Source organism: Blennius ocellaris, assembly GCF_963422515.1.
Source record: "Blennius ocellaris genome assembly, chromosome: 18".
NCBI lineage: Eukaryota > Metazoa > Chordata > Actinopteri > Blenniiformes > Blenniidae > Blennius > Blennius ocellaris.
Genome location: NC_137667.1, coordinates 7065048 through 7081479, shown reverse-complemented (window position 1 = coordinate 7081479; position 16432 = coordinate 7065048). Strand labels below are relative to the sequence as shown.

Below are 16432 nucleotides of genomic sequence, written 5' to 3'. Positions count from 1 at the left end.
CCAACACAGCGGCTTGGAGTTCCTCGAAGGCAAAACAATGCAATCGAGGCTTTAGTGCTAAAAATAAATAGCGTGGACTCAAACTAATCATATATGATAACTAAAAAGAAGCTGATTTGTTGTGAAATCACTTTAGGGAAAATGGGTGCGTACGAAGAAATTCTATAGTAGCAAGCAACATTTTTAAAAAATAGTTTTAATGCAGCAATATAAAAAGTATATGCAAAAAAACCAATGACATGACAGTAAGAAGAAATCCTGTGTCAAAGTGACACCTCTGAATGCATTAGAGCTCGGTTACATTTTCTCTCTCCTTTTTTTCCCCCCAACATCTCTTAATTTTCTGTTGAGATCATTCAGTTGTGGGAGGAATTCTTAAAAATACATCTTGACTTAAATATATTCACTTCGAGGTCAAATGCATCCTGGGTTTAATCACAGTCCATTTTGGAAGCTTTTTTTTTGTTTTGGATTGTTGACACAACCAGCTCCAGCTTTCTTGACGATATGATACAAACAACCAACCCGGGTTAGAACAGCGAGTAGCGCGACGGCGTTTCAGGCCCGGACCGCCTACATGGGCGTGTGCGAGCGCTGTGACGAGGAGGGCGAGGCAGCCGTGGCGGAGGACGACAGCGACGTCGGAGGGGGCTGGGGGTTGGCTGAGGAAGACGAGGAGGCAGCGGATGTGGATGCAGAGGCGGCGGCGGCGGCAGCGGCGGCGGCTGCTGCGGCCGCCGCTGCCGCTGATGAAGACTCAGTGATGCTGCTGTGCGTGATGAAGCGCAGCCGCAGCTTCATGGCCGGCCGCAAAGACATGATGATTTTCTCCACCTGAGAGAGAATTAGAGATCATTTTGTGTTGTAAGCTATGGTAGAAACTGAGCTACAAGCTTGTATTAAAAGTCTGATTATTTAAGTGATATAACTATTTATATGTATATTATAATATATAATGAAATTCCCATGAATGCAAAAAACCCCAACAACATTAGACTGAGAAAGCCAAATCCATTTTCTTTGTTGGGAGTTTAAACTTCTAATTCGTCTTTTGATTCTTTTATTGATTCCTGGTATTTGTCACTTGTGACACTGAAAATATCTACCTTCAAAAATACAACCTTTCACAGACTTACAGCTTTGATGTCCTAAAACTGCATTTATTTTTCAATAATCTACTTTCAGAAAACTCGTTCTAATGAAAATACCTCCACAGGCCTGCCTTTTTATTCTCCATGAAACTTCAAGCAGCTTTATATACTGTGAAACTTAAGAGACCTGCTGCTTTCATATTAAAAAAAACAACCTCTCTTAAAGGTTTAGACGTAAATGAAGACAGATGTAATGTACTCTCATCCCTGACTGTCCAGGGAAGAAGTCAACCATATAAAAAGCACATGAGGTTAACAAGCAAATGATGGATGAAGTGGAAAACATTTAACAATGGGGGTTGATCCAACTATCAGTTAAAAGTCCGTAGAGTATTTCTGTGAATCAATATCATTTCCGTAAATGTCCAATTGTGATAATTAAGTGTATTGATTTTCTGTCACAGCCCAACAACACAAATGCTTCCAATTTACATCTTTAATGGAAAATTAATCAACCAAGCAGTGAAACAAATAAGATTTGGATTGTCAAGTTTCCATTTTCACACTGCAGAATTTCGATTTTTCACTGTAAAATCTAGCACGTTTGCTCCTGGCCTATACTCGAAGCTTCATAAGACATTTGTGGCTGAAGGGTAATGTTAACGACAATAAACTTACAGTTTCATAGTTCCAACGCTGATGAAAGAGCTAAACTAACAGTCAGTTTCCCCCTGCAATCACACACTCTCACTCGTCTGTTGGGTCTTTACAGTCTAGTTAAAACCCTTACCTGCTCCTTCACGCTGTCTCCTGTGTACATATACTTGATGTGATACAGGAAGTCACAGATTGGATCCATGTAGCTGAGATGTTGGCAGTGCTGGTCGACCATGAGGAGCATTTCATAGAAGGCCACAGCGATCTGAAAAACATGCAGTGATCGATATATATATATATATATATAAAATAAAAATAGAGGACATGGAAATCTTTTCTGAAACTTTTGCTTTTGATAGGTAACATGTTATTAAACCAGTGATTGTACCTCCAGCATGCATCGTGTCCTCTCCTGCTGGAAGCGCTGCAGGAACGGCCCCACCAGGTGATACACGTACAGCAACTGGAACTCCGTCTTGACGACGGGCTTCAGGGTCTCTGACAGAAATCTACAAACAAACCAGGACCCATGAAAATGTGAACATCCCAACAGGACCGGTGAGAAAGCAGAGTATCATCCCTTACTTGGGAATCAGAGACAGCTGTCCAATGGATGAGTGATGCCAGACGGCGTGTGCCAGGGCCAGCACGTAGCTGCAGTTCATTTCGCTGTAGCTTTGATGGCAGGCGGTGAAGTCCAGCAGCGCGAAGGGGTAACCTGCCCACTCGGTCTCCGAGGTCAGTGCTGGAGAGCTGATCACAGACACGATGCGGTCGTGGAGGACGATCCAGTAGGGTTCCTGAAAAGAGGAGCACGGAGGTGGTTGTGGTGGATTTGATGTCAAGCGGATTTAATGGAAGAGCGTCAGGGACGGTTTTCTTACCGGAAGGGCAGTGATGACGAGGCCGATGGCATTCATCCACGCTGTGATGTTTTCTCTGGGAACCAGAGGTTGACTACAAGAATTCAATGAAAAAACATTCAACCCAGACTGCTAACAAAGACGCTTGGCATTTACATTTCCCATAAGCATCTTGTTTGTGTGATAGTTCCTGTGATGAGATCACAAGCTATTCGTGTGCCTCACCTTTTCAACACAACGTTGAGCAGAGCGTTGCCAACGTCTTTTCCCGGCAGGGCCAAAGCCATCAGCTCCACGCAGGTGACGTGCAGCGCATGAGCTGCGGGGTTGGGGAACTCATTGAACCTCCAGTCACAGTTCGGGAAAGGACCGGGTGACTTTCCAGCCATGGGTGAGAAAGAGTGAAGGAATGCTTTTGATAGAGATAGCACTGCATGCACATAAACCCCCCAACTCATTGTGATCAAATGAACTGAAATGAAGAATATTTTCTTTCAACAAGCATTAAATCCATTAGTGACAAAAAAGATATATTGCCTTGAAAGAGCCACTAATTAGCAGATGTGATGAGAGTGTAGTAAACAACCGAGCGACATTAACCAAGGATATTGTCCACCAAGCGGCCAATCAGTTTGCAGTAGTAGGTGTCATCAGGTATCCACATATTGTCCTCTCTGGCGTTCATTCCAAACTTCAGATAGGTTTCACTGAGACACCAGCCCGGGGTACGATTGTCCTGGAAAGTAAAACGTCTCTGAACAAAAACTGCTGCCACACATCAGGAATGATTCTCGCTACTACTACAAAAAAAAACATGAAACATAAAATAAAGCCTCCACAAATGGCAAATCACATAGAAATGTAATATATCACCCATGTGTGAACTTTGCCTACCTTCAGTGAAGACATGATGGCATGAACCAGTTTCCTCTTCAGGTTGTTTCTGTCTCTGAGATGTCGTTCATAGTAGTGAAGAGTGTTGTACAGGTAGGTCACTGGGCGGTCTGCACATAAAAACTTTAGTGAACCCAAGAGAGCCGATCAACCCTTCCCTTCAAATCTATTAACCCTTTTTGTCTTTAGACATTCAGTCCTTTGGTGCTCACTGACCGTGGAACTTGTAAAGCCCCCCGAGATGATCCAGTAGTGTTTCCAGAGACTTGGAGACGGGAAGAAGCTCCAGGAAGCGGTGGATGACGATATCAAAGACCGGCAGGAAGCGCAGACACACATTGCCAAAGTAAATGGGCAGGTACTGAGACTGCAGCTGCATGGGGGGGTTGACTTGGTCCGCGAGACCCTCGAAGTACAACTTCTCTGGGTATTTCTGGAGAGAAAACAATCTCCATGATCAGTTTGTGAGATCGAGTCTGTGTTTTTATATCTAAGTTGATCATTGGTGACTTGAATTGGCATCTTAATTTGGGGTGTTGTCTGCTTTATGGTGCGAAGGACCATGTACCTTGTGGTAGTTCATGTGTTTGTTGTGCCAGTCGCTCTGCAGCCAGTGCTCGGGAGCATTCTCCTTCACAAAATCATTGACTCTGTTCCTGAAGTCGTTGGGCTTCAGCAGCAGCAGCTGGATTATGAAGTAGCAAACCTGTGCCTCATTTCCATCATGGCTTCGCATTGCCTGGAAGTACAAGGAAAAAAAAAGAAGCCGTGAGGTGCCTGAGTCCTATATCAGATAGAGTATATTTGGATTTTCTGCGCATGTCCTCACCAGACACAAAATAAGCCTATCCAGTGTGACGATGTTGTATTTCCAGACCATGTCGTTGAGTATTTCAATGCATTTGTTGAGCTGCTGCCCGCCGGCTGAAGTCGAGAACTCGTAGACGAGGAAGTCTGCGAACGTGCGCACGTGAGCCACCAGCGCACGAGCTCCGATGCGTTCCAAGACTCTGAGTCACAAAAAGTGATAGTGTCATCATCCCTCAGTCAGACTGCATTCTCCCTGTGGATCGCCAACTTACAGATATTTAGAGATTTAATAAGAAACCCTTGTCTTGTCAAATTAAAAATTCCACCTTGTGTTTACAGTACAGAGAGATTTTTTATTTTTTTTAGTTTTGATGGTGTATAGGTTCAGCTAAAACTTGCAGACACAAAACGTCACCAGACCTGAAGCCGATCTGGTTTATGTGGTCCGTCTCCAGCAGCATCTTCCACAGCAGACACAGGAACAGCGGCGGGGAGCCCTGCATGGAGAAGTGGGTGATGATGTCGTTTTCATTGGCCATGGACTTCCACTTTCTGTACTCCTCTTCCACATTCTTTTTCAGGTTGAAACGAGACTCTTGAGGAACATTGTTCTGTTTGAAGAACGCCTGTAAAAAAAAAAAAAAAAAGACAGATTGTAGGAGTCATTACAAGAAGATACTGTAGATTAATAATAATTTTGGCTTAGTGATAGTGTTCATATTTGTACCTGCAGTGGAGCAGGGAAGCAGGACAGAGTGTGTGAAGCCCAGTTATGAGGGGTGAAGTTCATGATGGTCTGCAGGATGTCTTTACACCAAGTACCATGGATGGAGTCAGAGCCTGTGAAGAAGTCTTTACACACACACAGACACACACACACACACACACACACACACACACACACACACACACGAGGGGATGATTATAAACAACGAGTGACGAACAGGGACAGAAATGTCAATTCATTGTCAAGGTAATGGGTTCAAAAGAAAAGCGGTGAAAGGGAATCAGCTCAAGAAAACGAAGTCTTAAAAAAGGAGAGGAAATCCACAGGTACCGGTGACGTGTGTGGCTCTGGCCAGGGTGAGGATCAGGGCGCGATTCAACTCCTCGGACTCGGCTGACAGGACCGTCTTTGGATCGTTGAGGAAGCGAGTGAACTGTGGCTGCACCTCTGAACTCCCCAAAGCTGTGATCAACCGCAGAGCCGTGCTCTCCACACTGAGGCGGGAGACAACAGGGGGCATGATGAATTATCCTCGGTGAAAGTGAGCAGAAGAAAAGACTTGTGCAATGGTGTACAGAGCTGGGCTGCTAATGAAACGAAACTGAAAGAGGAGATCTATGACTATCCATGAGTCACCAATCATTTCAGAGCTGGATGCAAAATTGCAAACATACTGGTTGGTGATTTTTTTTTTTAAGGAGAAAGAGACCGTTCATGTGACGTGCGAGTACACGTTACCAGAGATGGAGCTGATTCTGGTTGGTCTGAGGAACAGCAGCCAGACTGTGGAGGTGACTCAGCAGCTGGACTCTGTAGTGTGGCTGGATGTGGTGCATCCTGTAGCTGAACATCTCCAGCAGCGTGTGAAGGATCCCCCACGCGTGACACTTGAAGACGTTGGGCAACAGCTGGCCTGAACAGAAAGTGTCTCGTTATCTAACACGTCGAGGCATATTGTCACTCGTCCAGGCCGGAGGCATCTCAAAGCAAATGTTATATCAGTTAGACAAGCCAAACCCGGCCCTTATCTTTAAATTCTGCAAATAGAAACTGAAAGGAAACACGGTCGGTCAATTAAATACACTCACTGATGAATCCTTTGATGCCCAGTGACTCGATTTCCATGTAGACCAACAGCCGGCTGTATGTCTCTACCAGCGCAGGAGCCAGAGCGTTGCTGGATTTGGCGTGGGCCAACTTGATCACACGTGTGGCGATGCTGTGGATCAGACTAAGGAGAGCAGAGCAGGATGAATAGGACGGTTCCTAAAAGATACATCTATCTTCCTGCCTCTCTGCTCTTTGTTTGCTTACCTCATCTTTGCATGTACAGTGAGCGAATCCAGCAGATTCATGGGCAGTGGGGTCACTGATCCAGAGGCCATACAGTTGGTGCCGGGCAGGTTGATTCTCATGGCTCCATTTCCACAAATGGTCTCGACCAGGACGCCCATAGGCAGATTGAAGCACTCGGAGTTGGTGCTGTAGGCGTTACACAGCAGGGCGATCTTATAGTCGGACATGCCCAGTGTCTTGTTCCTTAGTGACTGCTGAAGAAACCTAAGAAAAAAGGAACAAAGAGAAGAACATCATGTCAAAGGCCATTTCGTCTTGTTCATTAAAAAGCGGCTAAATAGAGGCTTTTAGCATCTTCTTACTCATGGTGAAGTTTGAGAGAGTGTGGTATGGGAATCTGTAGTTTGGTGTCGCTGTGAGCTTTGCGATTCAGGTGGATCCAGATGCAGGTCATGGCAAAAGAATGAGTCGACTGTGGTTTGTTAATGTCAGGAACTGGAATGCACTGAAATGAAACAGAAATCAACTCGAACCATCAGTTTAACGACGACTACCACCACCATAAACATATTCAAAAGTTGTTTCAAAGAGCAAAGTCTGGTTGTATCTGTACCAGTGTTCAAGAAAACAGTGCGTGGACATTCGGCAGCACTGCTCAACAGTGTGTACCTCTTTCTCTGGGTAAAGCAGGTCAAAAAGCTTCATGACAGGCAGGAAGTCGGCTAAGGCGTTCTTCTGAATACTTCCTGATATGAACTGGAGCAGGACCCACATCAGATGGTCTCTCCCTTTGATAAGACCTCGACTTGCAAGCTAAGAGGAAAGAAAAAGAGGGAAATTATATTTCTTTTTAAAAATGCAATGATGTACTTCCTTCAATAATCTGCCTGACTTGATTTGTTTGGACAATTTAGATGATTTATAAAGAGCAGAAAACAGAAGATAAAATTAATTCAGCTCACAGGAGGGACACTTAATAGAAATAAATATCAGCGCTTCAATTTCCTTTTCCAAAATGGAACTAAGAACTAAGAATCTAACTTGTCTAATGTGTAACAGAGCTGACCGCTACACATCTGATCATCTGATGCGTTCACATGACGTCGCTGCCTCCTTTACCTTCTGGTGTAACGACAGCACCATGTGAGGGAAGCTTGCGAACTGAAACAACACAAAGAAGATGAGCTGAGAGGACAGGTGCTGCCACAGCAACTGGCTGGTTCCGCCGATATCGGCGTCAAAGTGCTCCTCGGTCTCGGAGCGCTCCATGGCGTAGACCACCAGGTCCACCAGCTGCTCCTCCAGCACCGGGCAGCGCTGCTTTTGCTGAGAGGGGGAGGAGGGGACGAGTGTTAGGGGATGGAGAGAGGAGTGAGGCGGGCAAAAGGAAAGGAAGGAAGGAAGGAAATAAGAAAGCAAGAAAATGTCATAAGACAGAAAGAAAAAGGTGGAATAAAAGAATAACAGAAATGGAAAGAAAGAAAGAAAGAAAGAGAACAAAGGGGGACACAATGAGAGAAAATTCATAATTAATTCAATTCACAATCATAACTTTGTGTCAACAGATGTTTCAGTTGTGCATCATTTTCTTCACACTGCTGACAGAAGCTGAACTGAGTTGACTTGTAATTGCTTTCAGCAGCACGTGTATCGGGTTTATCACGTTTATCACGTTTTCTCCTCTCAGTGAACAGTGTGTCAGACACAAAACTCAACACACGTGTTCATTCAAAGGACTCGCCACACAAACTATTTTTAGACTTTCATGGACACGGGGAGACTTTTATGTCCAGGGGTAACGAGGGAAGGAAGGGAGGAAATCAAAAAGGAGGTAGGAGAAGTGGCTGGAGGGGAGTTGTGGGTGGGGGGGGGGGGGGGGTTTAGGTTATTGGGTTATGGAGAGAGGGGGAGACAAGGAGGCGAACACTGATGGGAAAGCAGGTTAACTGCATCTTCAAGCCTCGTTTAAGTTTCAGACCGAAACCAATGGAAGCAATTAATGCAAATCGCTGGGCTGACATATGGCCCTCACACTTCTTTAACTTCCAAAAGGGGTTCATTTTGAGAAAATTCATGTTGATACTTCCATCATAATAGGGAAAACAAGTGTGGAAAAAAAGAGAATCCCTCCATATTTCACCTCAGACCTCACAGCAGTCACACACACAGTTCAGCTGAGCAAGGACTGAACAGCACGGCACCAACGAGCACAACACAGGCACTGGACGGCAATCCACAGAGTGCGACGCACCCGTGCATGCAGACTGGACAGGTTATAAGAGGGTGTGGTAGAGGAAGTGTGACGGGGCGGGAGAGGAGGAGCTGCTGGAGGCGGCGCCGCCCAATTGCTCCATCTTTGAAATTGTCTTCGGTGCAACTTCCCCTCTGCTGCGCCCGAACACACAGGGACACACGTGCTCACACGGAGAGAAAGCGAGGGAGGGACGCAGGGGCGACGAAGGGACAGAGAACAAGAGAGGGGGGAAAAGGAGCCACAGGCATATCTTCTGTCCACAGAGAAATCAGCCACACAGCTTACCCAGTGTAATCCAAAAGCCAGGACTAAAACCCCACCTATCACAAACAAACATCTTAAATGCTTACTCCATATAGCGGGGTGGTCATGAGCATAAGAGCCCATGGTGATCTCCAAATACTTGAGTTGAAGGGGATTGTGTACTGTTCAATTGGAGTGATTATATGCCAGGATTTTATTCAGGTGACACAATCTATATGCAACCTAATGTTGACTTACGAGATAAAAATACTCCCTAACATGTATCCCTCAATGCTGCATTGCCATTATAATACAAATAGATATATATAAACATGTAGATGTCAATGACATAATTTTATCATGTTTATTAGGGGATTTACTGTCGGCTTCATTAAGTGACTAACATCAACAATCCTCTAGTTGTAACTGAAGTAAGTCAATAAAACTGCATAAACAACTTGTAGCCTTTGTTTAGTAAACATCTTATGACTGACAAGACTACGCGCCACACCTCTCTCATCCAGGCAGACAGCCGGTCAGATACACTCATAGACTGATGTGGGCAAAACAATGAGTATCGAAACATTGAACGCTTCGTGTAAAAAAAACGTCCTCTGCTTTTACTGCTGCAGGTTGAATTGAATGTTTCGGAATGCGACTGATTTTTAGTGACGTAAAACCATCCCATAATATCACAAAACTGTTTATCATTCTGATCCATTTTTGAGTGGCTAGCACAACCTGCATGAGAATAAATCTTTTATAATGTTCAGGATACAAATGTTTGTTTAAACTGGAAGTAATTTTTCACTGTCTTGAAAATCAAATACGGTGTCTTATCAGGACAATATTTCATGAGATCAGGTGATTTTCACAAAAAAAAATGCTGAAAACTTTTTGTGTGGGTTGAAAAATCATAACAACAAAGAAATTCAGTGGCTGGATGTTTTTTTTTAAAGATGTAATCATTAATTTCGGGTCAATGTGCTGTTAACATAGACCATGACCAGATCATAAACATGACGGCACCACCCTCAGAGGAAAGATCCGGTTATGTGAGGATTACGTGCACAGCTGTGTTTTATTGCACTGTATTTGTTGACATTTGCTCAGTTGTGGCTGCCACAATGCAAACAGCAAAGAAACCCCCAAACAAAGACTTAATCAGCATCTCGGTGAAGGAATATGACTCAGAAATACAATACTGTCAAAGTCCAAACCACTATTGAAACAAATATATTGATGTTTTGCCCAGATCAGCATGACAAAGAGCAGCAGCAGGTCCAACACATGAGGACCCTGCTAACAACAGGCAAGCACCAGACTACATCCATACATGCAACGTAGCAGAACTTGACATGTCAACAGCAGGGTTTCAAATATTGAACGCTTCATGTCATCCTGTCAGTTGAGTTGAAATACACTCTTTTTCTGATGTATAATCAGTGTCACTTTGTCGAATCTACATGAAGGGGGAGAACTTGGAATTTCTTTTTGAAGCAATAAGAAGGTTACAAAGCAACACTAAGGAGGTAGGCTTATTATATATTTCATAGCGCATAAGAATTCTGAATTACATATTCCCTTAATGTATCACAGAAAGATTAAGCAAGACCGTATGTTAGAGGCTGTAAATAGAAAGTTTACAATATAGTTTGATTTGCAAGTGAAAAGCATCAGTCAACAAATTTCAAAATATTTAAATGTGAAACTCCAGAACATCCAGGATCAAAACAAAATATACAACTTCGCCCAAAGCAAAGTTGCAATAGTGAGACTACTCTGCATTACTCACATTTTAAAATACCCATCAAATATTGTGTTGGGAGTTGATTTTAGTGTAGTGATTGACCAATTAATAAATTACATTAAAAGATAGAGCAAGTTTGCATGTAGCATTTCTACTTTTATCATCCTGTCCTGTATAGTTATATATCTGAAAAAGCCCTGCTGTGTCCATCTCAAGCTCTGTAGCGTTTCCCTTTGGTTTTCTTTCTTTTGGTTCAGTTTCCCATCTCTAAAGGACATGAGCTTGTCTACAGAAGCTAAGCGTCCAATGGGCTGGTTAGTCAGCAGGTCAGGTGACCAGGAGGAGGAACAACGACATACCTGGGAAATGTTCAGAGTCTAGAGAGCGCATGGCAGAGAGACAGACAAACACAACACACAACCAGGGGAGGAGGGAGAGAGAGAGAGAGAGAGAGAGAGAGAGAGAGAGAGAGAGAGAGAGAGAGAGAGAGAGAGAGAGAGATAAAGAGAAAGAGAAAGAAAGAAACAGAGGGGGGAGGGGAGGAGAGACAGAGAAAGTGGTGACTAAGGAGCTAGGTAGTTCACTGTCTGTTCAGCACATTCAGCATCAACTCAGCCAGTTTCAAACGTACCAACGAGATTCTGGACTGTTTTGTGGCCCAAAGACTTTTACTAAATCCAAAATTTGGACACACTGTGGTGATGGCTGAGCGGAAACTGCATGAACCCAACAGGGCAAAGTGACACCAGTGCATTATGGGTCAAGCTCACAGCATTGCTTTACAAATGGTCTTAAATTGCTGTGTTACAAGGATTACGGGGAGAAGCAAGGGGACAAGACGGGCGTGAAAGGTGGGTCGGGAGGGAGGGGGTTAAAGAAATCTTTCTTAAAAAAAAAAAGCATACAAAATAAAAAAATTAAAGTTCAAACTGATATGGAAAAAAACTAGTGGAAACCAACACCACAAAGACAAAGAAACAGGAAGATAAATCATGGGGTAAAGTCAAAGAGTAAGTCAAAGACTTAAGAAAAGGGAAATGGGGAGAGGAGAAGTGAGGGCAGGTGGAGGAATTGAATGGTAGCAACGGAAATGCAGACGAGGACGAGGGCGCTGGTTTACCTGTTTGTTCAGGCCTAACATGTTGCACACCATCTCTCTTGAGTACGGCTGTTCGAGCACGTAGCGCAGTAGACCAGTCTGTGGTTCAAACAGGTCCTAAACACACACGACAAATTAGCGCTACCTATGCGAGAGCGAAATTATAGGTTTTGTGTGTATGCTCATGCACTACCTTGTCGAAAGGCAACATGCCTTTCAGAGGAAAGTTGAGCGATGTGGGGTCTAATTTCCAGGAGTTGCAGATGGCCCCACTGTTATTCACGACAGGTAGCAGACTGCATCGTCCTGTGGACACAAACACTCGCGTTTTTACTGACACTGACACCGTTTTTTGGTTCAAACTGTTTAAGAACACATTATTTCTCAACAAAGAGTAAAAAAACAATTAATTCTGGGGTAAAAACATAGATTCCAGCAAGAATGTCTCACTGACCACAAGCTCATATTGCTTATTGTTTCTAAGTTTTATGCTCGTTTTGTGTCCAATGGCGGTAGGTTATTCTTTAAAAAGTTCACCAATATGTCATGCCAGATGTTCTTGCATGCTTGATAAGGACCTAGAAATAATCAAAAGCTTGAAAGTGGTGTTTGGTTGCAGGTTGACATGTTTGAGGGTCAGTGATTGAATAATGCAAAATGACAGCACCGAAATTGCATTTAGTATCTCGTTAATATCTCAAAACTTACCACATATTGAGTTGATTCTCGCTGTGGGTCTGAAACTGTCCACAAAGTCTGATATCAAACTGCCTAATAGCTGCAAGTGAGAAAGAATGACACAAAATGTATTAAACACGCTTTAGAATAGCTGTGGCCTGCACACACACACACACACACACACACACACACACACACACACACACACACACACACACACACACACACACACACACACACACACACACACACACACACACACACACACACACACACACACACACACACACACAGACACAGACACACACACACACACAATCATACATACCCAGTGGGACAGATTTCCTTCAGGATACATTTTTCTGATTTCTGTCACAGCAAGATAGGCTGGCAGGAGGCAGGCATTTCTGTCCAGGATGTATTCCACCACCTGGAAAAAAGAAGCATGTATGAAATACACAAAAGTGATGGATTTTCACAAAATAATTGAAAAGTATTTAAGTAAGCCATCAGATCCAAGTTCATACATATGGACATATAGAGAAGTAGAAATATGGGCACCTCTCTGGCAGCCAGAAGCTGCTGGACGATAGCTGAGCTCACAGTTGTAGGCACAGTTTGAATTTTATCCAGCACAGCTTTCAGCAGGTCACGCACCCCCTGAAATGAACACAGTTGAGAACACAGTGATATAAGACTACACAGAACACAACGTAGTGAAATTCAGAAATGAGAAAAGCAATTGCAACAAATAAAATTTTTGTTTGAGAGCCTTATATATTATTGAGCTTGTGCGTTGGCATGTATGTTCGTAGGAGACCTTGTAGTCCACCCCGCCGATGATCTTGCGGATGAGTCGGAACGTTAACGCCCACAGCTGTGTTCGCTCCCACTCCAAAATATCAGAGTTCAACAGAGCGCCACAGACCATCCTAAAGGAGGCAAGACAAATCAAAATTGAAGCCCCACAGAGGGACAGAAACAATGCAATGTCTGTGGACTTTTTCACAGTTTTAAATAGTGAATAATGGCACCAAAACCAGGGTTGCACATGCAATAATGATGATCTGCACTTTAGTCAATGGTATTACTTGTATGAATGCTTTTGCTTTTGCTTGTGCCCCTTTATTTACATCAATAGTTATTCACACAATTGTTGTCAGTTGTTTGTCATTACTTACACTTTTCTTTCATATTTAAAAATCTATCATGTTGAATTTACAAAGCATGAATGCTCGGCGCATGGAAACACAAGTTATCACAGCACGGTCAGTCTTTGGCGATATGTATACTGTGCATCTTGATATCGAGATGACGGGAACTTTATTGTTGTGCAGAAGATAAGCGCAATACGAGATCTCGGACTCAGCCACCACCCCTGTCTGTTCCAGAAACCATAAAAGCATAAGAGCCCTGAGCAGGGCGAATAGGGCATATTAATCTGACTCCAAACCAAAGCCTCTGTTTCCTGTTATTCAGCCTTGCTTGAGCAGCTCTCTTCAGCCCAAGATGTGCGTCGTATGCATCTCTTGTCCGACTAATACATTCTTCAGGTGCGGCTGGCCCGTTTGAATCCTTCATCATAATCTTGGATCAATAAAATACAATATCACATCTGTGTTTTGTGTCTGACTAATTTATGTGTCATGCATGAGTTATTTCTTAATCTATATTGTTTAATAAAGAGACATCGTGGGGTCCGGAGAGTCACACAAGATTCAGAAATATGGTTTCCTTATATGGTTGTTGCGGGGAGAGCAGAATCAACTGTGGTTTTTAACAGAAACGTGTGACAGGAAATTTACTAAAATGGAGACGAAGCATATACACAAGACACACCATCCTTTAAGCATTAAATGAAAAAAGGGCAACTCAATGTGTTTCTCGGCTGGTTTTGGGTACCTGGGAGGTAACAAACTGGTCTCCACAGCCATCGCCAGGCAGTCGTACAAGAAGGAGATCCTCTTTGGACTGTGCTGAGTGTGTATGAAGCGCACAATCCACTGCACACACTGTTCATGGGAGTCCTGTGCAAAGAAGTTAAGGCATTTAGAAAACAAGTAACACAATTCATAGATGTTTCGTGCAGTAATATGCTTCTGTGTGTGTGTGTGTGGTAACCTGAGGCAGAGTTCCCCAGTATTGTCTGAATGCCCCAAGACAGCTGACGAGTTTTGTCCTCTCATCTTCTGGAGTGTCCATAAACATCCTACACACAACACTGACTTCAGCCTAATCGTTTTGTGACATGCAGCACATTTTAAAATGGTCAAAACTTGAGAAGCTGTAAACATAGATGGCAGTTTTCTTACCCAGCAAATGCTTCTTCTATCATCTCGGTTTTCTGAGAAAAAGAAGAGAAGGGATTTTATAATTACAAGCTTATAACATCTCCCTGACAAGATGCCCGTTTGTCACAATATGCTACAGACCAAGACCGGATGGGCACAGATGGATTTCAGCACACACCACGATCTAAGTAAAAATTTGTGTAAATGTTGCGATCTGCATATTCTTACTTTCACTCTCAACCCGTCTCTTTTCCGATATGATCGTTTTGAATTGCGAAATAATTATAAGAAATATCAATGGTCTGTACAGAAAAACCACATTTTACACTAAACGTGAATCTGTCGGGATGTGTTGTGAAGGCATGTGTGTAAGTGTACATATATACAAGTTGTGAAATACAAAAACATGTAATTATATTGGAATTTCTATTTGAATTGATGTAAAAAAAATAATAATAATATTTTAATATTCTCCAGTGTTAAGCAACACAATTAACCAAAGTGAAGCAAACATCACCTCAGCTGTTATATAATATCATAGCTATTGAAGTCAAGCACACACTTTAATTATTTAATTGAGGATCGCTCATTAAAAAGCAGAGTAATTTTACTTTTGGAAAAGGCTAAGCTTATCTCAAATGCTACATGATGTTCGCTCGACTGGAAAATCGCTCATAAAGATTCAAATTACCACAACATCTTCAAAGATGCTTTGCAGCTGCGTTTCCATCGAAAGCGCCATGTTTCCAGGGGGAAAGTGTGCGTTTTTAGCCAAACATCACACAAACCGAAGAGGTTTGTCTGCAGAAAGAATGCAGACAATACAGCCAGCAGGCTAATGCTAATAGCAGCCGGACTGCACAGCAAGCGGCGCAACAGCAAAAACATTCCGGAAACAAAACAGACGCGCGTAATGGTTCCGCTTCATTTAGTTGTTATGAGCTATTCTTCATCTTTAGTAATTAATTCTGAAGTATTTTTAGTTTAGCATATTTATCATTTGACGTGGAACTACTTGGAAAAAGTATTTTGGGTCCTCTTTATTTCACGCATTGTATCATTTGTCATTTAACGCAATTGGATATGATGACCAGTCTTGAATATTGTATAAATCGGAACATTCTATTATTGTTTAGCCCACTATGAACATCAAAATATGTCAAGCCATGTGTCTAGACCCTTCATCTGAATCTCAGTCATCATATCACCTTCCAACCATGTTTCTGTAACTGCAATAATACTGAATTTCTTTTTAAACTCACTTTGTCTTTTATTTATGAAATTTTACCGGACGTACTTCGACTATTCAAATGGGTAATGGAAAGACTCTAGTCTTCTACATTTTTCTCATTGAATGGTTCTTCATGATAATATTAACAGGTATTTGCAACATTAAATATATTTCCATCTACACGTGTATTAATGTCATATATTTTATCTTCCTGTTCCATGCTTTCTTTTCAAAATGTATCTCAGTTTCTAATTTTCCTGACAATGTCACTGTTTTTCTGAACAAACAAGGACATTGCTCATCTGATGGTTTATATTTTGCTCATCTGATGGTTTATATTCTACAGTTCCAAGTCACTAAAATAATAGTGTCGCTAAAATATGATTTAGCTTTTTTCTTTTAGAACTCTTGCCTCTTTTGCAATATCAACATTTTGTTTTCGTCAATTGCTCATTTACATAGACCTTTGCACCTTTGAGCTTCTTAGCTTGTCTCAAAAGATCCGTTTTGTGTTTCTTGTTTGCAAACCTTATTATTATTGATGGCTT

At 42.6% G+C, this 16432-nt stretch overlaps 1 protein-coding gene across 1 annotated transcript; it reads right to left on the bottom strand.

The window, feature by feature from the left end:
* Nucleotides 1-278: 278 nt before the first annotated feature.
* On the bottom strand, nt 279-15411 carry med23 (mediator complex subunit 23). Its single transcript, XM_080514582.1, has 30 exons — nt 15345-15411; nt 14675-14706; nt 14484-14571; nt 14265-14389; nt 13183-13294; nt 12924-13022; nt 12691-12792; nt 12393-12462; nt 11878-11990; nt 11706-11801; nt 7458-7664; nt 7008-7151; nt 6701-6843; nt 6357-6602; nt 6131-6273; nt 5781-5955; nt 5373-5536; nt 5043-5167; nt 4736-4941; nt 4335-4515; nt 4074-4244; nt 3722-3938; nt 3506-3615; nt 3221-3347; nt 2837-3002; nt 2633-2705; nt 2334-2548; nt 2137-2257; nt 1882-2013; nt 279-834 (listed from the first exon to the last, which is right to left on the bottom strand). Exons 1-30 carry the CDS (start codon nt 15393-15395, stop codon nt 574-576), a joined length of 4215 nt encoding a protein of 1404 aa, XP_080370708.1. The 5' UTR covers nt 15396-15411; the 3' UTR covers nt 279-573.
* Between the last annotated feature and the right edge of the window lie 1021 nt (nt 15412-16432).

Bases quoted from the DNA above. Each gene is read 5' to 3' on its own strand.
- med23 (XM_080514582.1), bottom strand. From the start codon at position 15,395: ATGGCGCTTTCGATGGAAACGCAGCTGCAAAGCATCTTTGAAGATGTT. The intron at 3,939-4,073 runs GTACATGGTCCT...TTTTCTCTCCAG, and splicing joins AACACATGAACTACCACAAG to AAATACCCAGAGAAGTTGTA. The intron at 3,003-3,220 runs ATATCCTTGGTT...ACTCTTTCTCAC, and splicing joins GATTGGCCGCTTGGTGGACA to CCATGGCTGGAAAGTCACCC.